Source organism: Chelonoidis abingdonii, chromosome 1 (assembly GCF_003597395.2).
Source record: "Chelonoidis abingdonii isolate Lonesome George chromosome 1, CheloAbing_2.0, whole genome shotgun sequence".
Classification (NCBI taxonomy): Eukaryota; Metazoa; Chordata; order Testudines; family Testudinidae; genus Chelonoidis; species Chelonoidis abingdonii.
The window spans coordinates 135,396,360-135,422,967 of record NC_133769.1 but is presented as its reverse complement, the minus strand read 5'-3'; the positions used below and the strand labels follow the sequence as shown (position 1 = coordinate 135,422,967).

General features: G+C 48.3%; 1 protein-coding gene across 2 annotated transcripts in view; it reads right to left on the bottom strand.

Annotated features, from left to right (window-relative positions):
- LOC116823213 (tetratricopeptide repeat protein 38-like) overlaps nt 1-26,608 on the bottom strand; it is a 115,993-nt gene that overhangs the window by 27,093 nt on the left and 62,292 nt on the right. The window contains exons 2-6 of one of the 2 annotated variants that reach the window (XM_075070497.1): nt 13,103-13,196; nt 9,395-9,472; nt 7,307-7,388; nt 4,994-5,165; nt 3,678-3,851 (exon numbers count right to left, since the gene is read on the bottom strand). In XM_075070497.1, coding sequence (XP_074926598.1) covers nt 3,678-3,851; nt 4,994-5,165; nt 7,307-7,388; nt 9,395-9,472; nt 13,103-13,126 — 530 coding nt within the window. In that variant the 5' untranslated portion in view covers nt 13,127-13,196. Of the gene's footprint in view, nt 1-3,677; nt 3,852-4,993; nt 5,166-7,306; nt 7,389-9,394; nt 9,473-13,102; nt 13,229-26,608 lie in introns of those variants that run through there. The other variant, XM_032777632.2, reaches the window with a different exon arrangement.

Genomic DNA, 26,608 nt, shown 5'->3' with positions numbered 1-26,608 from the left:
AACTGTGTAGGAGTCCGGGGAAGTACTGGTTTGCTCTGCTCTCGACCGCACCTTTCAAATGTTTTCGCTTTGGTCCCCGGCGGTGGACGCTTTGGCGCGAACCATTATTCTGCCCCCTTTTGAGACCAGCACTGGGCGATCTCCGTTCAATCCGGCCACGCTTCATTAAAGTCTTGTCGAGCGTGGTGGGTGTGAAGTAGGGGCATTGAAGTTGGGCCGAAAAGCACGCCGCTTGGGTCTGTCGGGTGTTGCATCCGACGGGGAGCATTATAACACGGTTGTCCTTAGAGTCCTTGAGCCTAGGGTCCGTTTTTTCAGAGAAAGGCCCCCCCCCCCAGCCCCCCCCCATGGCCTTCAAATGGAAGGTCTTGAATTGTGTTTTGCAGTTCGGGAGGTAGGCCGCGAAACCTGTAACCAAGATTATTCTTTTTGCGCATTTGACTCCTGATGCAACAGTCCTAGTCGCCGAATTCCGCAGCATCGAGGGAGGCCTGTAGGTGAGTCCGGGCAAGATTCTTTTTCCCCTCCTCGAGCGAGGCTCTGGAACTCTGGGCGGAGTCAGCGGGACAGTTCTGTGAAAATTACTGGCCCACTGGTTGCCAGGTATTAAAGTTGTATCTACTGAGAAGCGGCCTGCTGAATTAGCGACGCGCAATACTGTAGACCCCCTCGCCAGAGTATACCTTGCGTGCCCAGTAAGATCATTTATGCTTAGCCTCCCGCTATTTTTGTGGCGGCGGCTTGCTGGATGGCTCTCCCTTCTCGTTCACAGAACTGCTGACGCACCAGAGAGCATGAGGAGCATGGGTGTTAAAGGTATTCGTACCTCTTAGATAGTGACCACTATACTTCCTCTCCACGCCTCTGGCCGTTGGGGGGATGGACGCCGGGAGATTGCCCAGATCGAGTCCGCTTTAGCCTGGATGGAGCGTATAAACGGTAAGGGCTTACACGCGTTCGGGGCATCGGATGCAGATAGAATGTCCACGACCGGGTCCTCCACCTCGGGAACCTCCTCCACCTGAGAACGGTTATGCTCCCCAAGCAGCGACACTGCAGGAGCAAGTCCTGCTGGGCACAGAAGGTCGATGGGGGGCGGACCCGAAGGTTGATGTACCCGCTACCGCCTCACTCCCGGCTGGGGAGGAGGACAGAGGACCCGCGGAACCAGTGGTCATGCTGTGACTCTGTCCTAGAGGGGGGTCAGCTTCCACCTGCGCCCTCAGCGGTCCTGGTGTTCACCGACTGAAATGTCGTCATACTGCTTTCGGGATTCCTGGCGAGGAACGACTCCTGGATGATGGACCTCTGGTACCCGACGCGACTGAAGCGCTGACCGCCGACGTTGTCGTGGGCATCTTCTGCCGGCTTCGGTGGTGACCCAAGGGGCGTCCAGAAGGATCCACTGGCGTTGGTTGTTTCCAATCCCTGGGATTCAGGGAGGGGCTACTGGCCGTTGGGGTCCAAATCCCCATACAGAGCGCTGTTCTGGGCGGGACGAACCTGAGGGCGTGTCTCGACGGCCAGGGCGGAAGCGGATAGTCCATGCGCGGGTACCGGACGTCACGCGTGCGCAGCAGAGCGGATTTAACCGGACGTGCATTCCCGGTCGCTGACGATCCCGGACCCTTCGGACCAGCGCGCGATGCTGGAGAGGTCCAGACCGGGGACGAGAGTCAACGACGGTGGGATCTACTCCGGGATACCGGTGCCCGGGAACGTGCCATAGGGAACGGGACGGTGGTGCGGGAGCCAGACCGCCTCGATGACAGTATCGTGCCGGAGAACGTGACGCTGGACCAAGCGGTGCCGCAGATACGACGGCGCTAAGAGGATCGGTACCGGACTCGCGAAGGAAGCGCGTCTGGTGCTGGATCGGCGGTACGCAGCGGGAGTGGCTGCCGCCGGACCTCGACCGCGAACCGGTCCTGTCCGTTGCCTCCGGTGGCGTTGGCCTGATCATCTCCTGGCCTTTCCCGCCGAAGCAAAGACCCGCACCGGCGGTTGCAGGAGGTTGCAGGCAGAGTAGTCTCCGTGAGCGCAATCAGTTCCTCGCCGTTGCAAAACGTTCTCCCCGGCTTGGGAGTATCGGAACAGTTGAGCTCAACCAAGGCACTGCGCCAGGAGCTGTCTCATGCCACCGGACTCGACGGCTCTTCCTGGCCGAGTCAACGGTGCGGGAATCAACGCGTGCCGCGGCAGGCTGGCGGGTAGTCAGATGGTCGGTCCTTTCCATGACTCATTTACATGCGGTTGCCCGACAGATGCCAGCCGCAGTCAAGTCCTTTAGGCTTCTTTGCCTTGGGGACAGGGAGCGATGCCGGGTTGACTTCTGCGCCGACGGAGACTTGTTTGGTGCCAAGGTGATTTGGCTGGTTTACCGGCCTGTTCGGTGCCCGATGGAAGCACTTCTGGGCCGGTTTGCGCGACTTAGCACGGCGCACTCAGCGTGCCGAAGCTTCGCCAGGGGTGAGGGCGCCGCCTTCCATCAGGAGCTGCTTTCAAGGCGAGAGTCCACGCTCCCTTTTTGAGTCCGTGGTTTGAAGGACTTCCAATACTGGCGACTTGTCCGTAATGTGGGATCCCCAGGCACTTCCAGCAGGATCCATGGGGGTCTTCCGTAGGGCATCGCTGGTAGACAGGCCGAAGCACTGTTGAAACCGGAGAGCCAGCATTGAGCCCATGCCGCCGGGAGGGTGAGGAGGAATTGACCTAAGCCCGTCGTAATATATATAGTAAACTATTACTAACAAACTACTCAATAACTACTACACAACTAACGTTCTACCCAACTAGAACTATGAACTTAGAAAGACAAAAAAGGTGAAGCCAGCTTAGGGGAAGCGGAGGTCACTAAGCCGCACTCCACTGTTTCCGAACGACCGACACGGGCGTAAGATAGGTAACTCGAAGGAGCGGGCGGGTCGGCAGGGGTATATATGCAGTGCCGCAATGGCGCCACGCCAGGGGGCGCCTGCCGACCCACCGGGTGTTGCTAGGGGAAAATTCTTCCGACGAACGTGCACGCGGCGCGCGCACATCTACTTGGAATGGATATGAGCAAGCACTCGAAGAAGAACTTATAAATTTACCCTAACTTACTTAATCTAAGACTAACTCCCTAAAAAACAGTAACTAAACTAAGCTAGGGAACTAGTTAGTGAGTTGTGGATACAAGGAATCTGAAGAGGTTCACGTCCTTCTGTTGCTACAGTTGGAAGGAACTGAGGCAGCACAAAGCACCATGCATCCTTTTATATCCTCACCCTCAGAATGTTCCAGAACACTGAGGGGAGGGAGAGGAAGGGCACATGAGTGGTTCCACCTAGAAATGCTATGAGAAGGTTTCGCCATCTAGGCTGTACTGGCTGGCACATCCTATGAGTGGAAAAACATGGAGGAAATTCAAAGAAACGGCTCAGTTAAAAACAATGGAACAGTGGGTCAGTAGGAAAGCAAGAAGAGATGTTAATTCTTACGTGCATATTTTTAAAGTCAGGTTGGTTATTTAGAACTCCCTTATCTGTCCTCAGATAGAGACTACAGGAACAATCAGGGTTTGTGTGCTGTCCCTACAGACACTGTTGACCAGAGACATCTGAATTTATGCATACAAAGCACATGCACACCAGAAGCAGAGATCCACGGATATCATCTGAAGATCAACTTTTGCATACCTACTAAGTGGAATATTAGGTGTCCAGTGAGGATATACACGGGCAACAGAGTCTCGCATCTGTGTTTGATATCCCAGATAAAAATAAGTGTCATGGGCAAATTTTAGAGCTAACATGTCAGTTGGATGGTCCTGCAGAATCTTATCCCATATGTCACAAGCTTTAGGAAGACGCCTAGAGAGAAAAAACACATGTTAATCATTGACAGGGCCAGCATGACCAAATTGCCTGAATCTAATATTATTTCTAAATTTATACTACTGTGGAATGTGGGAAATCTACTGACAATTCCCTAGCTTGCAAGAGTACTTCTGAATTCTTAGTATACATGATTGCACCATGAAGACAGTTGAACACTTTCTAGACAACCTGTATATGGTATTCTTGGTTTGTTACTAGTAATGCACTGCAACTGGGGGGGGGGGAAGGGGAGGGAGTTCCTTTTAGGCCCTGATCCTGCATGTTGATCCATGTGGGAAGACCATTACCTCTGCAGAGAGCCTCATTAAAGTCAATGTGGCTCCTCACAGGTATTGGGGTCCAGCCAGGCAGACCAAACACCATGGGTTAGAGCTTTAGTGATCTCATTTCTTACCTTTGTTATCAAATCCTTTTACTGCTAATATCTCCCATGTGGATAATAAACAAATAACAAAAGTTAATAGCGTTTGATATTGTCTGGAGAATACGCAAGCTCAATATATTCCTGTAAACATTCAATTCCCCAAAGTCCTCATTTTCGTGGAGGGCTTCCAACACCTTGTATGTCATCTCACCTTTTTAGAGGAAGCAGAGTCTATAAATGGAATAATAAGACAAGACTGCTTGTATTTTTGCTTCTACAGTCCAAGTCTGTGGGAAGCTGTCTCAGCGTTTAGAATGACCAAAGATTTAGCCTCTTGAGTGGTTTTAGTTTTAAATCATTATTCCAATAGTGGAATTATTGGTAGTTTTAAAATACAGAAGACTTGTAATATACTGGCATGATAGAAATATTGTTCATTATAGTATTGTTGGCTAATTAGATGCATATAGTTTGGGAGAGCTAAACTTAAGAACCAGTTTCTCTGTGTCACTGTGACAGTAACCTATGGTCAATCTGCAAGATAAAAGGAGGCAATATCTCTTGCCAGCTGTACTACTGAGTGGCACTGCTTTCCATTCTAGAGTAAGCATTTAATCAATCAAGTGGAATGAAAGATGCCAACATAACAGTAAAAATATGAACAGAAAGGGCAACATGCAACCATGCTGTACATAGTCTGAATGATAAAACCAAACCCTCTCCAGCCCTCCCCTAAAAACCAACCACTTACCCACTGGCAAACATGTCTAGTGCAGACACATGAAGCTTCTCCCTCTCAGTCAGGGGCTGCGATTCTGAGAGTGCCATCATCTTTTTCATCGCACTGTCCAGCTCTTTGTCTAACCTCACTGAACTCCCAGTGCCAATCAAAACCAAGCCATTGGCAATCACGTGTCCCATTGCTGAAGAAAGCAGCATGGAAAAATTTAGACACAATAGGTAATTTAGCAGGTGCAGAAGCTCTAAACTAAACTATTGAAATAAGTTTAAATGAGAGCCACAGGTAGTAAATGGAAGTAGTGCTAGAGACTGGTTAGGATCCCACAGAAACTCAGGCAGCTAAGGAACAACCATACATTAAGGGCTTGTGGCACTTCAATGAAGACGGCTACCTATGCCGATGGGAGGCATTTTCCCATCAGCATAGGTAATCCACCTCCGCAAGAGGAGGTAGCTAGGTTGGTGGGAGAATTCTCCCATCAACCTAGAGCCATCTACACTGAGATTTAGGTAGATTTAACTGTGTTGCTGGCAGTGTGAATTTTTCACACCCCTGGGTGATGTAGTTATATTGATCTAATTTCCTAGCATAGACCAGATCTAAGTTACTAGCAGGAATCTAGAATTTTCCCTTTAAGCAAATCTTTTACTTTCAAATTCTTCTTTAACAGCCCTGAATGCCCTCAAACAACCACCTTGTTATTAGGAGCAGTTAACCAATGCTGCAGCTGTCCCCTCCTTAAGCAGAGCCTGTGATCCTAATTTCTCACCGTGCTCTATAATGACCCATTTACAACAGGATGGAATAAAGATCACAGAAACTATTTTAGGACAGGCCAGAGGCAATGACAGAGGAGAATTAACAGTCTGCCCAACACCAGAAAAGCCGGGGTAGAGAACACCCTACCTAAGTGCAAAGCACTTCTAAGAGTTACTTTACAATGAAAAGAGGAAAAGCAGATGTGCAAAAGGATTGAGAGAGGTGGTGCAAGAAGATGGGCATAAGATGGCCCAGGACTTGTGGAGCATAAAGCTATTTTCATTGGCTGTGATGTATAACACACATGGCGCATTTACATTGCAGCTGGAAGAGTGCTTCCCAGCTCAGGCAGATAGACACACACTAGTTCTGCTTGAGCTAGTGCCGTAAAAATAGATGAATAGCAGTGTAGCTGTGGGTAGCACATGTGGTGGCTCAAGCTAGCCATCTGAATACAAACTTATCTGTGAGTACGTACCTGTGGGTACATACCTGGGCAGCTAGCCTGAGCCGCCACTCGTGCTACACCTAGCTACACTGCTATTTTTAGCATGGTAAGTTGAGCAGAGCTAAGTACATGCCTGTCCGCTCAAACTGGGAAGCACACTCCTCAATGCAGCATAGACATACCCACAGAGAAGCACATTCCTTTGGGGCTGCATAGGCCCCACTACCTCTCCACAGGGTAGGGCTGTCTCGATACAGGAATTTCCCCCCCCAGCATTCCTTTCTGGGGACAAGTCTTTAAAATTTGGCAAAGGCAAACACCTGCAGAATTAAAGTTGCTATTTTGTAACTGGCAGGCACTCTACCTCTGGTACATTCCCTGCTTTGTTATTTCTGCGCAGATGTAATGTTCACACACACTGCCAAACAGTGAAGTCATATTTGTTTTGTGTATGTATAAAGATGCCAAAAACATCTTGATTCAGTGCAGGAAGGTGTAAAATAAACAATGATAGCTTTAAATGAAGCGTACTGTAATACTGAATTTATTCTGTTTAATTAGCTAAAATAAAATAAATGCCTGCAAGTCTCAACCCTCATGTTCAGCATCAGAAGATCTCCCTACATCAATGCCTTCAATTTGAGATTCACCACTTTCCTCTCCATATGCTTTTTCCCAGGCAAGTGGAAACTTCCTTTCATTAATCATATCATGCTGATATGTCAGAAGGAGAAGCATGCATAGCAAGGTTTGTCTCCTCCAGTCCCTTTAAAGGCCTAACCGTATACTTTCCACAATAAGGCTGAGCTCTAATACCAAATTCTCCTTCATTTCAACATGTACCATCAAGTTATTGGGACAGCTAGGAATTTTTCTTTTTAGTTGTGACATTTCTTAGCTCATAGGTTATCAATTTTTCCAACCTATTTACTATTTCTCATATTTGCTTTTTAAAAATGATCATACTCAAGGGAAGAAAAGTGGCTGTCTAAAAAAAGTTCTAAATGAAAACAACCAATGCTATACTAACCCAGCCCTTCAGTTGTGTGTAAGAAGTAAGTTAACCGTATACAACTACTGTACTGCATAACCAACAATTAAAAAGTTATACTTACTAAAAGTTGGATCTGCTGCATGTAACTTGGAGAGAGATCCTTCAATGCCCCCTAGACTCTTATCATTGGTCCATGTAGTATACTGTAAAATAGAGTGTGAAACTGACTAGAAATCAAATGAAATCTCCACCCTCCCCTCCCCCCATGGTCCCAGCTGAGTGAAATTCAAAAGTAAACAAAATCAACAGTAAAAAGTGAGACTAATTTTTTTCAGAAGTAATTATCTCTGGCCTGGTCTACAGTACAAAGTTAGGTTGTAAGCTATCTTATGTCAACCTATAAAGATTTGTGCATGTGTCTAGACTCAATTTTGTCTCCAGCCAAATAAGCAGGGTGCTTATCCCTGTTACAGCGGCACAGTGACACCACCTCCTGAACAGTATTTTGCCATGATCAACCTACTGAGGCTGATGCAGTGCAAATGTGGACACTGTGTGACTTACATCAATCTTAACAGTCCTCAGTAGCTGTCCCATAATGTCCAACAATGACAGCTCTGGTCACAATTGTGAACACCACTGATAAGGAATCATGGAGACTGGAAGCCACCCACTTCCCCTTTAAAACCTCCACGTATTCCTGAAATGCCTTTTCCTGATTGCCCAGCTGGTGAGTACATCTAGCATATCTCCCTAGATGTGCTACAGCCTGGACTAGGGAGGATGTGTTGGATCTCTTGGGCCTGAGGGAAGAGCAAGCTGTGCAGGCGCAACTATGGACCTATGGTAGAAACGTGGACATCTATGAAGAGATTGCACAGGGGAGAAAAGTGAAGAGGTATGACAAGGATGAGCAGCACTGCTGTGTGAAAGTGAAGGAACAGCGGCAGGTGTATGACAAGACCCAGGAGGCCAACACTCTTATCTGGGGCTGAGCTGCAGACCTGACACTTTTTCAATCAGCTGCATGCCATACTTAGTGGCCACCCCACCAGCACCCAGTAGACCACTGTGGATACTTCTGAGGAGCCTGAGACACAGATCCCTGCCATGAACAGCAAGGAGAGGGAGGAGGAGTAGGAGGTCCAATTATGCCAAGAGCTAGGATCTTTTTGACTTCCTGCTTCACTGTCAGCATAGTTCTCATTCTGGTGACCCTGCACTGGGGGGCTGGGGCAAGCTCAGCACACAAATGCAGGGATGAGGCCTTTTACATCCAAAAGTTCTGCAGCATTTGTCATCCCAAACCTGCATTATGATGTGATTCCACCAGTCAGTGCTCATTTTTTAGGTCCAGAAGTGGCACTATATCATTGGCAGATGCTCCATGAATGCCACCAACAACCTTGAATTGTTTTTTATTATATATCTCAGCAGTCTGTCCTCAAAGAAACTGTCATACCTGTTCCTGTTACGGTTCTTCCTGCAGCTCTGCAAATAGTGGAGGATTGTTTCTCCTGTGGCTGCAGTGTTCATAATAATAGTGCAGAGCTCTGGGGGTCTCCATGCTTCTGTCGGAGACGGTAGATACCAAAAAGTGCCCTATGGGTTTCTGAGATTTTAAAAATGGCGGGAAAATGATGGGCTATGGATAGCATTAGGGGATGGAGAAATTTGCATGATGGGAACTTGACCCCTTGTTCCCAGTCACCCCTGCATGACTTGTTTCTACCCCGCATTGCGAAAATTTCCCAAAAGACAGTGCGCTGGACAGTAGCTGGTTGCACATTGGGATACCATACCACACTGTGCATCGATACAAGGTGAGAATGCGCAATACCAAGGCAAGTATCCAAATATGCATGCACATGAGCGATACGCTAACTGTGGTGGCTTTCTGGCGACGTAACTTGCATCGACCAAAGTTTGTAGGGTAGACAGGGCCTAAGATGTCATCAGTAATACACAAAGGAATCTATTTCTTTAAAATAGGATATTTTTTAACCAGACTCTCCTTTTGAGTCATAAAGAGGATAAGCAATTTAAAAATTAGCTGCAACAAACACTGTTTTTATACTTAAAAGTCCCTTCAAATCACATTTTATCAAAACCCGGCCATACCCAGTGGCAGACTAGCCACTGGGCTGATGAGGCCCATGCCGAAGTGTCCTGGCCAATTGGGGCCCCCCAGAAAAAAATCAGTTCATACCTGAGTCAGCGTGGCATCAAACATTTTGCAGGCCTCATTACTAGTGGTGGATAGGACAAGTCCAGCATCCTGCCAGGCCTATGTAAAAAACAAAAAGTGAGACTGTTTACTGAACACACTGATTTTCCAGATGTCATGTTAGCTGAGCTCTAAGAACCAGAAGAGTAGATTTCTGGCAAGTGTTTCATCTACCTAAAAAATTTACAGGAAATTTTGAGACGCGTGTAAGTCTTTTATTCTACTAAAATTACGTTTGAGGAATCCTCTTAATGTGGATAGAGAGGACAGAATGGTAGTGGTAGAAAAAAGACAAGGGAAATTGCATAATACTATGTATCTGCCAAGGACCCAGATATGCTATAGTTCTTTTAATTTTAGTACCATTCTCTCTATAAACCTCAGTAGTATGCTAGTCTCATCACTTCAGATATACCCTTTCAAAATGGATATGCGGCAAAATAAAATTCTTGCTTCGTGACTTGTCGAAATCAACAATCCCAATGACACCTGGGGCCAAATTATTTGCTAGTTTAAGTCCACTGATATCAACTGAGTTACACCAGCACAGAATTCGACCTAAGGATTAATTTACAGGAGCTTGTAGGGACATTTGATAAGGCAAAAATACAACACACAACAATGAAAGAATTAGGCAGTGCACAGTTTTGCAAACAGATTATACAACAGTCTCATTATATAAACTGCATGGTAAACATTTCATCATGATAACTGAAGTTTTAGATCCACCATAGCAATTTATTACTAGGAAGACTGAAAGAACACCTCTTATTATCTGGATGAGGTGATGTATGCTTTACACAATGGTGTATATGGCTGTGCAAACTGCTTCCTGACTGTCCTTAAGAATATTCCTAAAAGAATCCCAATAATCAGATGAGAAATCCAATGATCATTCCAAAAATCTCTCATCTGCCATCAGGTTACTCACGCAACCTTAATTCTGCTTCCTTGTTCATGTGCATACTTTCATCACATACTATTTCTTTTCCACAGGATGCATGCACAAGGGACCAGAATTAAGGTTGCATAGGAAACCTTAAATATGCCAAATGATTGATTTTGCCACCTAAACATCTAATTTAGTTTTTTGTACGTAATCTATATACATTGACATTTCCCACTCTCTGTTTCTAGAATGATCTCACTAATGCCTTTAAAACTGTACGCTCCTCAGGGCAAAGATTCATGTCTCACACACCTTATTCACTGTATAATGCTAGGCAAACTTAAAGAGCTATACAAATAACTGTAGCCAAAACCAATTTTTCTTCCATGACATAGAATTTACAAAAAATATAGATGGAAAGACCTGGAGCCATCTAATCCATTTTCCTGTGAATGAACCATATTTTGCAATTGTTTGTCTAGTTTCATTTTACAGTTTAAACTATTTTCTGATTGCAACTGTGAAACTCAAGGGTGAAAATCTGAAGCAAGTAGCAGTAACATCTATTTTGATTAGCATTCTCAAGATTTCCTCATCATGACTGGATTAAAGGATCACATGCAAGTGGTTTAAGTACCTGAGTGTTCAAACTACAAGTCTAAAAAAGCTATATTGGAATGTAAATGTATATCTTTTGTTTAGTGTTTGTATTAAGTCTATGGCAAAAAGGAGCGGGAAAGCGGCTAAGCTGTATATTACAGTATACATACAGACACTAACCCCACTGTGAAAGGGGAGCAGATAAAAGCACAACCAGGAAATGGCATTGCGCATCAGTGACGGACACAGTACACAACAAGTAGGGTAGACTGACCCCAGTGTCTCACAGAAATCAAGGTTCACACAGACAAGCCCTAAGGCTTTCCCTGCACTAGCTTCATTTCTGAATAATATTCCACTGTTGCTAGTGCTAATACGCCTCCATCAGCAGTAGCAAGCATGAGAACGCTAGTGTAGAAAAGGTGCCCCCAGCAGCCAGCATTATAACCACCGAGTGTTACAGAGTGTCTGCCCTAGTGTTCCCAACATTGCTAACACTGAGAGAGCTGCATCAGTGTTAGCAATGACAGGACACTTTCCAGGGAGCAGGCTAGTTTAGACAGTACCTATGGGGAGAAGCTGGTACTAAATGTTGCTAGCCACAAACTTTGTTGGGAGCTGGAGTGAAAAGTGGGGGAGAGGTGTGCGGCTAGGGTCTGGGCAGATGGATCCTCTGCTTTCTCTCCCTTTCCTATGTGCTTCAAAAGGCCTTCAAAATGACAGAGAAGCCCCTGCCTCCAAGGTTCCCAGGATTCATTAATACATGACAGCAGCAGCACCTTTTTCTTCCCTTCCCCTTTATATTAGCCCACTTGGGGCTATAACTGACTCTGCAGCTCACTTTTTTTAAACAAAACCATGATTGAGGATATAGCAATACTTTAAGCAGAGTCAGCATAAAGGTTGCAGGGCCCTAAAAGCAGCATCAAGATATTGGGACCTAAACCACAATCAAGCATCTCAGAAAGTAACAAATTTGGGGAGACAAGACATGTGAAGGAAACTCAGCAAGGTCCCAATTCAAGGGTAGCAAATATAATAGAGAAAAACTCGATCAGGCTGTGCCTGTAGCGGAGACCGCAGGAATCATGCTGGAAGCTTCTGATCCCCTTAGTATTTCCTGAAAGGGGTCTCCCTAACAGAATTTTTTTCAGATTTCAAAAAAAGGTTCCATTTGCCCTATCTTAACTGATTATAGGATTACCGCTTACTTTGAATTACACAAGCGGCAGCTTTATCTAGAGGCCAGACACTCAGATTCTAAATGAAAGAACTGGCTACTTTTCACAAATGTTAAATACTTGCTTGAGCAAACTACAACTTTGTGAAACTTGCATTTGGAAGAATAATGTGAAATCTGAGACATGCAAAGAAAGAATAGCGAAATAAACAAAAATGTGAACACTATTGGTAATTAGCACTTGCATCTAGCCCTTTGAACCTTCAGAATCAGAGAAAATTACATAAATGTCCACTGGCTTTTAAGAAACAGAGACTGATTAGTACTGAAGGAACGTGACATGTGCAGTTAAGTGTTTATAGAAACATAGGAGAGAAATAAGGGGAGTTTCTGTTCCTTTATGTGGAAGAGTGCCCTGACATGTTCACTTTGCCTAACAGCGCCAAGGGACGCCTTTGTTAACCCTGAGCAGTGCAGTTTCAGCCAACAACGTTTTCTGAGATCACATCAGAGTAATAGTTTTGCACACTGTATGCTGCATGTTGAACTCTCCTCTCCAACCCCCCGAGGTTGTGCCCGATGACCAACATTTCTCCCCCAAAAGTTCAGCTCCACACATTTCCCACCCAAGATCTCAAAACATTTCATTCACACGCACAAGTCCGAATTACAGCCTCTCTGCGAGACAGATCTCACTTTCAGACGGGGAGCCTGACGGCACCTGGAAGCGCTTGCATTACGCAGAGCTGGGGAAGGGACCAAGGAGTCGTAACCCTTAGCCCCGAGTCACCAACCCCTCCACCCCGTTTGCACAAGGCAAACATGGGCGCGGAGGCAGATGGGGGGCTGTGGTGACAGTCTGTGTGAACTGTCACACCAGCACGGGAGGGCGAAGCTCTGCAGGGAGCCGGGCTGAGCGATGTCCCGCCTGCCAATTGCACCTGCAAAAAAGAGACCCCGCCGCCACCGCACACCTGCACCCCACACCGCCCCCAGCCCATCGCACCGCTTCCCCCCTCACCTTGCAGTCTCTCAGCGGCACCATGTTCCCGGCCCCTTCTCTGCTCTCGGGATGTGGGGTCGGGCCCGTCTCCCCGCCCCCAGCAGGGAGACACCTCCCTGGGGCGGCTCCGCTGAACTGGCGGCGCCCTTGGGGACGCCGGAGGCTAGAGCGCCGCGCCCCCAGCCGGCTGCGGGAGAGCCCGGGCGGGGTGGGTCGGAGCTGCCCCCGGGTTCCCGGCCCTGGGGCGGGGAGTCCCGCACCGCATTCGGGGAGGCAGGGCCTGGCCTGGCCAGCAACGATCCCTGCGCCTGCCCTTGCTGCCCGCTCAGCGCCTGCCGGAGCCCGATGGGATGAGCCCCGCCAGCCGGGCCAAGGCAGAGACCCCGGCAGCAGCCAGGCGCCCCGGCCCCAGTGTAATCACACCGGCCCGTGGCCCCAGAGCAGGGAAGGGAGGAATTTGGGAGCCACGTAAAATGCGCACGCGGCGGGGGGGAATGCAGGTTCTGGCCCCGGGGGGATGCGGTGGAGGGAGGCGGGGTGTTTCCGGGCTCCTTTGCTGTAGTAATGGGGAGGCCCCGGCTGTGTCGGGGTGAGGGCTCTCGCTGCCGGCTGCCAATGCTCTGTGACAAGCTGTGCTAGCATCTTGTTATACCTTTGGGGATATTTCCCCTGTAACTTTGCACGCAGCAGCGCAGGGCCAGCTGCCAGCTCAGAGTAGACGACCATCTTAATGGCCTGCGTTTGCTGTAACCAGTATCTCAAGTGCGCCAATGACAGGAGTTTTATGTTGGCTACTGGAGTAGAGGGTGACTGTAATTTGAACTGATGGCGGGGGGGGGGGGTCGAACATTTTGTAGCTTCTGCAAACTGACTTTATGCCACAAATTAGAGGGACCCTGCATGCCTACTTTTCTTCACAGAAGCTCCCCGGTGCCCCCTCCCATTACCCTCTGTTTGAGGCGCTCTCTGCAGCTCTCTCAAACCCAAGCCCTCCTCCTCCTGTCACACTTCAGTCCCCACATTGTTGGTGTCACTAGGCATAAATCTAGATAACTCGGGAAAATGGAAGACCACCAGTGTCGATAAAGCCCTCCTGCTCAGGCCTCAATGAACCATTATTCCTCCATGTTTAACACTTTGTGTAACAGAGTGTAACCTAATGTGTTAATAGCCGTGAAATGTAATGTCAGCAGTTAGTTTTCTCATTGTAACAGCCAGTTCCCTGCTGTAATACACTGGAGCTAAATTGAAGCAAGGTTCAAGGCCACTCTTAGATACAGCATACATGTCTCTGCAGCGGAGAGGGAGGGGGAAGACAAAAAGATTGAGTGAGAAAAGATACTGCAGCTGGATGGGAAAGGAGGGGGGAGTGAAAGATCAGTTAGTCAGCAAGAAAGTTTTGTAGTAAACAACTGGGATATAAAAGGAAGAAACTGCTTGTTTTAGGTGTGCAGGATTTGAGATTGCATTCTCCCTCGCACCTTATTTGAGCTCAAATAAACTTGTGTTTTGCTTCTCCACCCTGATGTGTTCATTGGTGCTACGCACTCCGGGCCATGAACCGCTGTTGCTTAGCCTCTGGCACTTTGTGCCGGCAACAACATGGCAGTGGCTCTGGACATATCGTCATTCCCACTTCCATTCCCTGCTTCCTGGAGGCATGCTCAGAGGCAGGGCCGGCTCTACAGTTTTCGCCACCCCAAGCAGCGCGTCGAATTGCCGCGGCGGGCGGCCGGGGTAGTCCATGTGCCCTTAGGGCAGCAGGCAAGTTTCCACGGGGGCGGCAATTCAGCGGCAGCTTCTATGTTTAGCTGAAGCCACCCTGGACAGCTAAACATAGAAGCTGCCACCGAATTGCCACCGCCGTGGAAACGCGCCTGCTGCCCCAAGAGCACATGGACTGCCTCTGCCCTCCGTGGCAATTCGGTGCTGCTTGGGGGCAAAACAACAGGGACTGCCGCCCCTTGCAGATTGCTGCCCCAAGCACCAGCTTGGGATGCTGGTGCCTGGAGGCGGCCCTGCTCAGAGGCAGCCCTAGTGTAGAGATATGTTTATGAATGATTGTAATTTGGAGAAGCTTCCTCATGGACCCTGTTGTGAGTATACGAATTTGGAGGCAGGAGTTGGGAACACTACATGGCTGTGTGCAGCATTGCACCAGACGCTCCTCAGTTTATTAAAGTTTTATTCCTTTCTCATTTACTGGTTTGTTATTTAATGAACTTAAAGATTGTTACCTGGTGTTAGAAGTGCTGAATGAGAAGGAAACAGCAGTCATTTTGAAGTTAACGCCTGTGTTTGCAGGCAAAGACAAAGCAAGGCACCACAAAAACACTCAGAGCATCAAGCACAGAGGCTTTTGCATATATGTGTTAAGCACAATAGTAACTTGACTAGTTTAAGAGGGGAAAAAAGCCAAAAATTAATATGTTGCAACCTAAGTTCCCTGTAAGCTGCACGGCTGCACAACAGGCTATCAAGGGCCGTGCAGGCAGGGAGAGGAGCTCCTCTGCCAGCCAAGCCGGAGCTGCTGGGGAGACGAGCCCCTCCGCCAGCCCAGCCCTGCCGGAAATGCTGCAGCCCGGGAGAGGTGCATCTCCCCCAGCCATGCTGGAGCTGCCACAGCCTGGGTGAGGTGCCTCTCACCTGGCCCTGAGCTGCTCCGGTGAGAGAGGGCTGGGGGGAGTTCTCTCTCCCCTTTGCAGCCCTGGGGCAGCCTGTACCCCAAACCCCTCATCCCAGAGCCTGCACCCCCCTGCACCTCAATCCTCTGCCCCAGTCCTGAGCCCCCTCCCACACTCCAAACTCCTTGGCCCCACCCCCACCACACATCACCTCCATATTGGTGTACATAACAAAATTCATTCCTCACATGGATGTGAAAAATAGAGGGAACACTGGTTGCAACCTCCATCCAGTCAGCAATTGTCAGGCAATGTTGCAGATAACTGGAAAAAATTCAGAGATTTGAATTGTATTTAGTAGCCATAGGGGCAGAGAAGAAAAATGATATAGTAAAATCAATCTTTTTGCATGTTGTTAGGGAGGAAGCATTGGATATTTATAACAATTTTTAAGTTTAAAGGTGAAAACATGAAGTAAAATACTGACTAAATTTGAGGAACATTGCCTGCCAAAAAGGAATGAAATCTTTGAGAGAGAGAATTTTTTTTACTTGCATGCAAAAAACTGATAACAGCATAGAGCAATACATCACAGAATCAAGAAAACTCAGTAAAATCTGTGATTTTGGTGAGCTGACAGAATCTCTGGTCAGAGATAGAATCATTTGTGGCATTAAAGACAATGTGTTAAGAGAGAGACTGCTCCGTGAATGTTAGAAAAAGCTCTCCAAATATGCAGGGCAGAAGAAACGGTGAAAGCACAAGCCAAAGAGCTGAATTCACTAGAAGGGGTTATCCACGTACTAAGTACACAAGAATATAGCCAGAATAGGTCAAATCAAAGAATGGAACCACTGTCTATGAAAACCATTGCTAAGGGGAAGACTGAGTACAGATGGTCATGTGGAAGGTGTGGATCACAACATCGGCCTGAACTGTGTTGCCTATGGGGAAATAATCATTTTGCAAAATGCTGCAGATCCCAAATGCAGACAAGTCAAGTACATTCAGTTAAGGACAATCTGCTTGAGGAGTTTTTCACAGTGTACTGGGATCCACCAAGCCCGATGAGAGGGACTGGATACTGCCTATGACACTGAATGAAACAATTATTCCACTGAAACTGAACACAGAAGCTCAGGTTAATATTCTGTCTGAACAAGATTATGAGACACTGAAAATAAGATCAACACTGGGACCAACAAAAAAAAAAAGTAACTGGTTATTGTGGAATAAATATACCAATGAAGAGGAGATGCACTGCTAGCATCAACCAGAAAAATACCATGTTTAGGCTTCCTTTCATTGTATGGTCAGAGGAGATGACACCAGTTTAGGCCTGGCTTCATGTGAAAAACTCAATCTGGTAACATGGGTGCTCTCACAAGAAGATCATATTGAACCTGGCTAGGAGGCACTCTTTTGGGAATACCATGACCAGTTTCAAGGGTTGGGTTGCTTGCAGGGTGAACATACAATCTGGCTAAACAAGCAAATCCCTCCAGTTATCCATCAATGTAAAAAGGTGCCATTTGCACCATGATAAACTCAAGGCTGAGCTTGCTAGGATGGAGACAATGCAAGTAATACAAAAAATTGAGGGGCCAACAGAACGAGTGAGCTCCTTAGTCATCATGAAGAAAAGTAATGGCCAGCTACAGATATGCTTAGATCCCAGAGATCTCAACAAGGCTATAAAAAGAGAACATTTCAAACTACCAAGCAGACAAGAGATTATGGCTCAATTTGCAAATGTTCAATGTTTCTGTAATTTCGATGCATCCTCAGGGTTTTGGCAACTAAAATTAACTGAAGACAGCTCAAACTACGCAAATTTAATACCCATTTGGAAGATACTGATTTTTATGCTTACCCTACAGCATAGCTTCAGCACCATATTAATGGTGTTGATACCTCATTGGATGGCATCACCATCTGTGGCTCAAAAAAAGAGGAGCATGATTGTAGATTTAGGAAGTCCTGGATGCAACCAGAGCAGCAGCTTTGAGAAAACTCCTAGAGAATAAAAATGAATGGTACTGGGGTGCCAAACAGGAGGAATCATAAGAAGATTTAAAACAACTGATACAAGAGCCAGTGTTGAAGTTCTGTGCACCAGGAAGTCCTATTAAAATTTCAGCAGATACTTCACAGTCTGGATTAGATGCAGTGTTTTAACAGAAGCATGAGGATTGTTGGCAACCAGTGGCATATCCATCCAAACCACTGATTGAGGCAGAAATCAGATACACACAAATTCAGAAGGAGCGACTGAGACACACTTTAAATAGAATATCTAGTAATCCAACGCTTAGGGCCTTTTCCACAAAGCTGGGAATCCTGGGTTCAACTCCCTGCTCTAAATCAGGCAGAACGGGGATTAGAACCTGGGTCACCCATAGCCTGTACAAACACTTAAAGGAAATGCTGCCTCCTCTTTGTTGGTTATTTATTTATTTTGCAAGAACTGACCTGGCTTCGATGCTTACTGCCATGAAGGGGTTCATGGCTGTGAATACCAAGCTGAGCAAGCTACCTCCCTCTGACTGGGACTAATCCCTTTTGTGGGGCAGGGTTTAGTCCATGCTGCTCAGCATGCTAGTTTCTGTGAATCCCTCTTTTGAGGCACCCTGGATGGGGAATCTGGGTGTCGAACTTGGGGCTATAAATTCATTTGGACAGCAGCACCTAAGTGTTGCGACATCTAAATCTCCCTTGTGCATCTAGTCCTTAATTCTTTATTCTTCTGTGACAGATAAAAGTAGTATCATGCAGTTTGCACTATGTACAGAGCCGACTCCAGGTTTTCTGCTGCCCCAAGAGGGGGGGGGCGGGGGAGGGGAGGGGAAAAGCCGCAGCAGCACGATCGTGCCACTCCACTCTTTGGAGACAATTCGGCAACAGGTCCCTCACTCCTAGAGGGACTGAGGGACCTGCCACCGAATTGCTACCGAAGACCCAGACGTGCCGCCCCAGTAGCAGCTGGAGTGCCGCCTCTTGGTATTGGCCGCCCCAAACACCTGCTTCTTTAGCTGGTGCCTGGAGCCAGCCCTGTCTGTGTATGTAACCTTGGTAACAGTCAAAAAATGATCACATCACTGTCTACACTGCACAGATATTAGAGCTGACACTTTTTATAAAAGGGAGTACAGTTTGGCCCTATGTCCTTGGACAAGTTCCCTCTGTGATGCTGATGCCAGCTCTGATCAAAACCGAAGGCTCAACTGAAAACTGACAAACTCACAGTTGGAAGTCAAGTCAATTCACTTGTGTAGTAGCAGATCAAAAGACTGTTAAATGTGTGTGAATGTGTTTGGTGTTTAAATTTCATAAAATGAATGAAATTTTGCATGCATTGTTTTCACTTATCTGTATTGTGCTAGTAAATATAACACCCTCCTGCCCCCTCCTGTTTAGGATGCTTGTGTTCTCCCTACCTCAGCTATGGCTTTATTTCATCGGTGCTGTATGCAGACAGTTCGCACAGCACTTTGGGATTCTTCAGCATAAAAAATATCTTACATTTTACTGCGGTTACAGTTCATTCCAACAAAACAGATCTGAGGAAAGACACCATGAATCCAGAACATTTTTAATACAAGAAAAATCAGTGCAGACTCATTCAAGGAAGAAAGGATTGGGTGGGCGTAGGGAAAGATAAGCGTAAATGACAATCTTTTACAGTCTGGCCACACATATGCCTAACACTAGTGTAATGGAAGTTTTTGGTGCCAATTCCACCTCTGAAAATGAGATCCCAAAATGGGATTTTGTTTTTTGTGGGATTTTGTTTTTTTAGATGGGTGGGTGAATATGAATATTGTTGCTGAACTTGATACCATAAATTTTAAATTCAAACAGTGTGGCTTTCTCTCACACGGTTGGTGCATAGAATAGCTTGACTCATCCTAGAATTCTGCTGAAAAGAGATCCAGATTGACTATGTAAATTATTCATAAACTGCAGTTTCATATATGTAACTAGTCACTTCCTTGCTAATGCCTGAGTTCAGAAAAAAAATGATCATATCACTGAATTGAACAAAGGACCATAGGTAGTATTAATATAAATCACATTACATATAAACAAGAGAAGCATTTAGGATAAAAATCTCATTGTTTTTATTATTGTATATTTAATGAAGATCTTAAATTCAATCAGTAAAAAGTTCACACTAAACTCAGAAGTTGTTGACTTGCAAAATAAAGTCATACAGCATGATCTTGAATAGCCAACAATTCAAAATTATACCTTTGAGGAACCTAGAGCCAAGAGGCAAGTTCAAGGATCTGGGCTGCATACTAGACAGTGTGTGTGGGATATCACTGTGTATGAGTGATGTAGAAGTGTTCTCCTACCTTCCCCCAGGCCTCTATTACAATTCCAGGAGTGGAGCACACCATGTGGCTAGTGCCACTCTATAGAAAACTATCACCTGATTCATTGGTTCAAAACCCCAATGATCTCCTCTACCACTGCATGCATTAGAAGACCATATGGAGTGGAGCTTCATGGAGGCACAGGGCTCCCACATCCTGTCCCTACTTGTAGCAGTGGTTCTGTGGGGCCAGACCCTGCTGTGGTTATTGGGCTCAAGGCTGGCACCAGCAGAGCAAGTATGTGCATGGGGCAGCAGAGTCCAGGCAGCTTCTTTTTTTTTTCCTCCCCCTGCTTCGGCAGTTCGGGCAGCAGCAGCCTGAGCAGCCTTTTTTTTTTTTTTTTTTGCTTCTGGCGGTAAAAATGGTAGAGCCAGCCCTGATGGGTTGAGGTTGCTCAAGTGGTCAGCCCCTCAACACAGTCTATCGGGGTGGCTCCAGCCTGGGTGGGGCTCAAGCAGCCCACAAACAACCAGTCTTCAAGGGCTGGCCCTGGCCTGGGTGGAACCCTGGTAGCCAGCAAGCAAACAGTCTTGCCAGGGCTGGCTCTAGCCTGGACGGGGCACCGGTGGCCAGCCAATGAACAGCCCTCCAGGTGAGTAATAAGGGAGCTCCTGTCCTGGGCTAGAGCCTCCTTGCACCGTGTAGGGGGTCAGCCACCCGGGGTGGGGTGGCAGGGGGACGCGGGCCAACTCTACTCCACCGCATCCCAGCCCAGGGCCTTGGCAGGGGCAGGATTGGCTGCCCCTGCGTCGGTGGGGATCCGGCTGCACCATGCCGACTGAGCCACTCTGCAGCCGGCTGCTCCGGGACTGCCCGTGGGTTACTTCCTGCCTCCCCAGAGTTTGGTACCTGCGGCCTCCAGGCCTCTTCCGGCTCCTCAGGGTAAACCGCAGCGGGTACTCCGGGCCAGTCCTCGTCCATGCCTGGGGATTGGGAACAGCCAGGAGTGGGTTCCTCTCAGGGCCTCTGGAGAACAGGTCAAGTGTCTTTCTCTATTGCAGGCTGTCCCCCAACTGTGCTGCAGGGCCAGCCTTTTATACTTCCAGTGAGGGGGGCGGGGCGATATAGGCTCCGCCATCCAAGGGGCATGTAGGGGGTCCCTCACTCTCCCGATTGGAGGGAGGTCACTCAGTCTCAACACAGTCTACCAAAGCCCCTGGTGACCAGCCAACAAACAGTCCTACAGTCGAGGGGGGCAGGGCGATACAGGCTTTGCCCTCCAAGGGGCGTGTAGGGGGGCCCTTGCTCTCCTGCTCAGAGGGAGGCCACTCAGCCTCACTACACTCCCTCTTTACAGGGAGCGGGAGTTGCTGGTGGCCTCGGAGGCAGGACTCCTGCAGCTCTTCAGGCACTTGGCGCAAGTGCCGGATGATGTGAAGTTGTTGCATCACATTGGCCGTCACGTCCTCTGCTGCATGGGAACGAGGACCAGTCAGAAACTCAGATGCCTCCGCAGAATCAGGGGGAATTAAGGGCACCTGGGACCAGCAGCATTTCCACCCAGCACCCAGCCACCTCTCAGGGATGGAGTCTCCCTCCTGACCTCCAGAATGGAGTCTTGTTCTCCTTTCTAGTGACCTCCAGGCAGGGAGAGGGCTCTAGCGGGGAGTGAGGAGGGAGAAGAGATTCTGGCAGCAGAGAAGTGGGACGTGGGGAGCTTGAGACCTTTCCCCAAATCATCCCAGCCACTAATGCTGAACCCACAGGATGGCAGCCCTGGTGAATGGGGCAGATCAGCAGCCTCTAAATCCTCCCGTTCTCTCTAGAGTGAGTCCAGCCCTGCCAGCAGCAGGACAAGCTTCTCCGACCCATGTGCCTCAGAACTGCCCAGTCAGTCACCATCACCCGTCAGTCCTTGGCCTCCCAGGCTGCCAGTGATGGGAATAACTCTGGGTGGTGGCTCGGATGACAGGAGAGGCTCGCAGAGGGCACTTAAAGGACTCTGCTGCCCTTTCCAAGAACAGAAGTCCGTGATGAGGCAATGCTTGTCATTAATTAGCCTTGCTAACGAGCTGGGCTGGAGCTGCTCCATGGACAAGCTGGCTCCCTCCTGCCTGTGGAGGTGAATTCATCTCTCTTCCCAGTAGAACCTGCTCTCACTCTCATTCCCCACCAGTCACCTTGCTGCCAGGCCAGCAAATGGACAAAGGATGGGAATGAGGCCTGGGCCCTGCCCCAGTCTCCTGAGTGTAATGCAGCTGCTCATCTTGTCCCTCATCATCTGCTGGGCTTGCCCCAGGAGGGAGTAAGTGAGGAGCAGCACAGCCTGGCTGACATGCAGCAAGGAGTCATGGATGGCCAGCACTGCCGTCCGCAGGAAGAATCTTCTCTGCCCTGATAAGAAGAGCTTTCCAAAGACCTGAAACCAACCAGATGTGAGGCTTCAGCAGATTGCCCAGAACCAGGCTCCAAATCCTGGACTAGAACAGCAGCTCCGTCTAGTGGCTCCAGGGGGCAGCCACCTGCATTGCCAGAGCTGTGCCATGCCCTGGCAGAGCGTCCTTACCTCCCCCACCCTGGCTGTGTTCTTGTACCCCAGGAGCCTGCTGTCCTGCTGCCAGTCCCAGCACCAAAGGTCTTCGGCCTCATGGATGGTCAGGTCTGGGAAAGAGAGAGAGACACACACATTTGTCATTCTGGTTGCAGGGCTTGTGTCCTTCCAATCCCATTGGTGGCTGCACAGTGGGCAGAGTCCTCGCTGCGTGCCTGGCCCAACAGAATTGCGGGGCTGGTGTAGAACACAGAAAGAGATAGAGAGAGACTCATTCTCCAGCTGAGAGCAATTGGCTTGGGTTCCAGTCTCACTCGTCTATCAGGCGCCATTTCCCAGCTGGGTTCCTTACCCCTCCGGTGCAGCAGCAGCTGGTAGAGCCGGTAAACCCCCTCCCTGGCCTTCCAACTGATGTCCTTGTCTGGGTCACCGACGAACAGAGCCAGCTGTGCAGGGCCGTAGCAACAAAGAACGTGGCCCCTTCCGAACATATGTCCAGGGCCCCTTACCAAAAAAGTCAACGGCATATTTCGATGATTTTGCCGCGTCTGAGATCACAAGATTCCAAGTGTGAGCTCCACATGGTACATACAAGGCACGGTCATTTATTTCTAGCATGCAGGCTTGAACTCCTTTTCTTTCCTCTCATATCTGCGCCGTTATCATAAGCTTGGCCTCTCATGTCAGCAATGTCTATTCCTAAGTTGTTTGCCTTTTCAAGAAATGCTTCCAGTAAGCCCTCGCCAGTTGTATCATGAACATTAAGAAAACCAACAAACGCTTCATGAATATTGACACCATCTTCACCGTTGCATTCAACAAAGCGTAACACCACAGACATTTGTTCTTCATGTGACACATCGGGAGTACAGTCCAAAATAACTGAATAATACTTTGCCTTTTTAAGCTGCGCTATGTTGGCCTCTTGAATGTTACTGGCAACAAGTTGAATCAGCTCGTTTTGGATCTGTGGACTGAGGTACTGAACATGTGTCTCTGCCTTCTTAATCCTCTGTAAAAGTTCGCTGAGGACAGTATCATACTTTGCAAGCAATTCAAACAGTCCCAAAAAGTTGCCATTCGAAGGATCGCCGAGCTTTTCATTACTTCCTCGAAATGCCAAGTTTCTTTCGGACAAGAAAATAACGACATCAACCATGCGTTTGACAACATTTCTCCAGAAATCTCTTTCTTTCAGAAAAGCCTGCAATTCGAGTTGGTCAATAGATGTACGGTTTACTATGCCTGACCGAAGGTCAAACCATTTCACCATACAGTCTTGATGACCTTTGCCTGTTTCATGCTGCTGAAGTCTTTTTGACAGTGCTTTCCAAGCAGATGTTCCACGACGTAGCGGTATGTCGCCAGTGCCAAATAATTTACAACAAAAACAAAAAATGGCATCTTTCTGAACTGAGTACATTAACCATGAACGTCTTATTTTCTCGCCATTTGCCATGGTTCGATAGAAATGAGTACTTGTGAACCTCCGTCTTTCCTCGTTAAATGGAAATTCGTAACTTTCATTCTGCTGCGGTGGGCCACGTGCAACAATGTCACACACTTGCCTGTCCGATATTATAGACGGCCAATCTCCTGGATCATCAGTCAGTGGTTCAGATTCAGATACTTCTTTCCCGGCAGCAGCTGGAATATCTGTCACAGTTTGTTTGGTAGAACAACTGGCTTCACCTTTGACCTCACTTGAAGCACTTCTGGATACTTCTGGATACGATTCGTCGCTGCTAGCGCTGTCCGTTTCATGTGCCTGTACCTGTACGTTGGATTGCAGCGCAAAATACGTTGACAACTTTGGAATTTTCTCAAGTTCCTTCTCGGCATCTTTTGCTGCCTTTCGTTTACTAGCTCCGCTCTTATACATTCTCTTAGACATCACAAAGCACGCTTCTGCGTTGGAAACGATAAAAAACTAAACAACTAAATTAATAACATTTATCCGCCGACCGCCATTATGAACGCAAATACACATTCTTTGAATGGGTCCAACTAAAATTCAAAACTGACCGATAGACAACTGATGTAGCCAATAGCATTATGATGTATCATAATGACTTCACGGTTTTGTCAGTAAAACCGACATGGATTGTGCAATAGCATCAATAAATGTCACTTACCTAGTTATACCTTACATTTTTTTTGCCACTTTTAGGGGCCCCCTTCCTTGCGGGGCCCCCTCCGGTCGGAGGGTACGGAGGGCGCTTGCTACATCTCTGCAGCTGTGCCACGTGGTGACCCATCCTGGGGAATTCCACTGAGTTCTAATGGATGGGAGAGGGGACTCCATCAGCATTTTCCTGTCAGCTCCCAGTCCCCACCTGGGCCAGGACTCTCCCTCCCCTCAGCCCCTCTGCAGGAGATGCTAGAGGATAGGAGCTAGAGCTAGATCCATAATTATCTCTGCCAGCAAGGCAGCCTGGAGCACACGGATACAAGCAGGGCCCTCCATGAGGATTCCCTTCCCCAGCTGCTCCAGGATGACAGGAAGGCATGAACCTGGAGCATGATCCCCTTAAAAGCGAGAGTTGCCACTTAACCAGGACAAGAAGAACTTGACACAAGCCAGGATCATTCTCTGCTCTGACTCTGCCTCTCCAAGAGGAACACTCCTAACCCACAGCCCCTGCAGGAGCAGATCCTACAGCCCATTGGAGCCAGCCCACTTACGCCTGGAGTGAGGAAACTGCGGTCAGAGGCCACTTATGTTGAACTCAGGGAGGGTGATGATGGATCTGAGCAGGGCCGTGCTGCTCCTGATGGCCCTGGATCTCTCTCACGACACCCTGAACATGATCCAGTAGTTAATGTGCTGTGGGGAAAGGAGGCAGCTCAGGATCAATGGGCAGGTGCATGTGTTGTGCTACTGAGCCACTCCCCATCCCCAGGGGGCTGAGACATTGTATGCGGGGTGGAATATCTGATTCATTGATTGTAGAGCTTTAGAAGGAGATTGTTGCCCCCAGGACGATGCTTGTATCCTGCAAGTCACAACTTGTCATTGGGACAATGCTCCATGTCGGGGCTGGTCCCATCCTCTCTGAACTCCTGATTCCTGAACAGCTCACCAGGAAGGAGACAGACCCCTCTCCCCTCCCTGCCTCTCAAGTCCTTGGTTGGGTGAAGGCACTGAGTGTGAGCACAATCCTTCCAGGAATCTCGGCGCCCATCAGAGACAAGGGCTGATTCTCTGGGGCCCTCTTGTTTCTCTAGGAATGAGCCTGTGACTCTTCTCTGAGGAGCATCTTCTGGATCTCACAGGAGGGATTCAGACTCTCACTCCCCAAGCCAGCCTGGGGCCCCATGGTTAGTGCTCAACAGAACCAGGCAGAGCTCTGGCTTGAAGTCCCAGCTCCTTTCTCTGTCCTTCAAGGAAGAAGGGCCTGACACTGCATTGCACTGACTGCCCTGACCAAAGATGGCCCACTGGGGGCCCATCTAGGAGGACAGACTGGAAAATGGATCTAAGAGGTATGGTAAAATTGTCCCACCCCTCACACCGGGCTCACCTCCAAGTTGTGGTGGAGCTTGTTGGTATCTGGGGACTTTTCCAGCAGGTTCCCCAGCATGGCGTCCAGGAGGTCTGGCAAGACCCTATGCAGATCCTGCAAGCAAGGGAGAGCCATGGGTCAGACTTAGGGAAACTGGGGCTACACCTGCCACAGGATGGGAAGAGGGGTCTCTGGGAAGCACTGGTGAGGCCCCCAAACACATATCCTGGCCTCTGACATCCCACTGCAGGCAATTAGCAAGGATTCGGGCAGGATGACAGCTGGCTTTTCAATCCATGATTTAGCACGATCTACCTGGACTTGGGCGGTGTCCATCTGCATGCTCAGGGTGAAGTCGGCATGCAGGGCAGCTCGGAGAAGGTGGATCTCCAGCTCCGGCTCCAGGGCAGGTGTCATGGTGCTGGCAAGAGAGAGGAGCCGGTATTAGACTCTGCAGTGCTAGGGTGGGACTGGCATCAACACGGATGTGAAAGTACAGGGAAATAGGCAGTCTGGTGAGAATG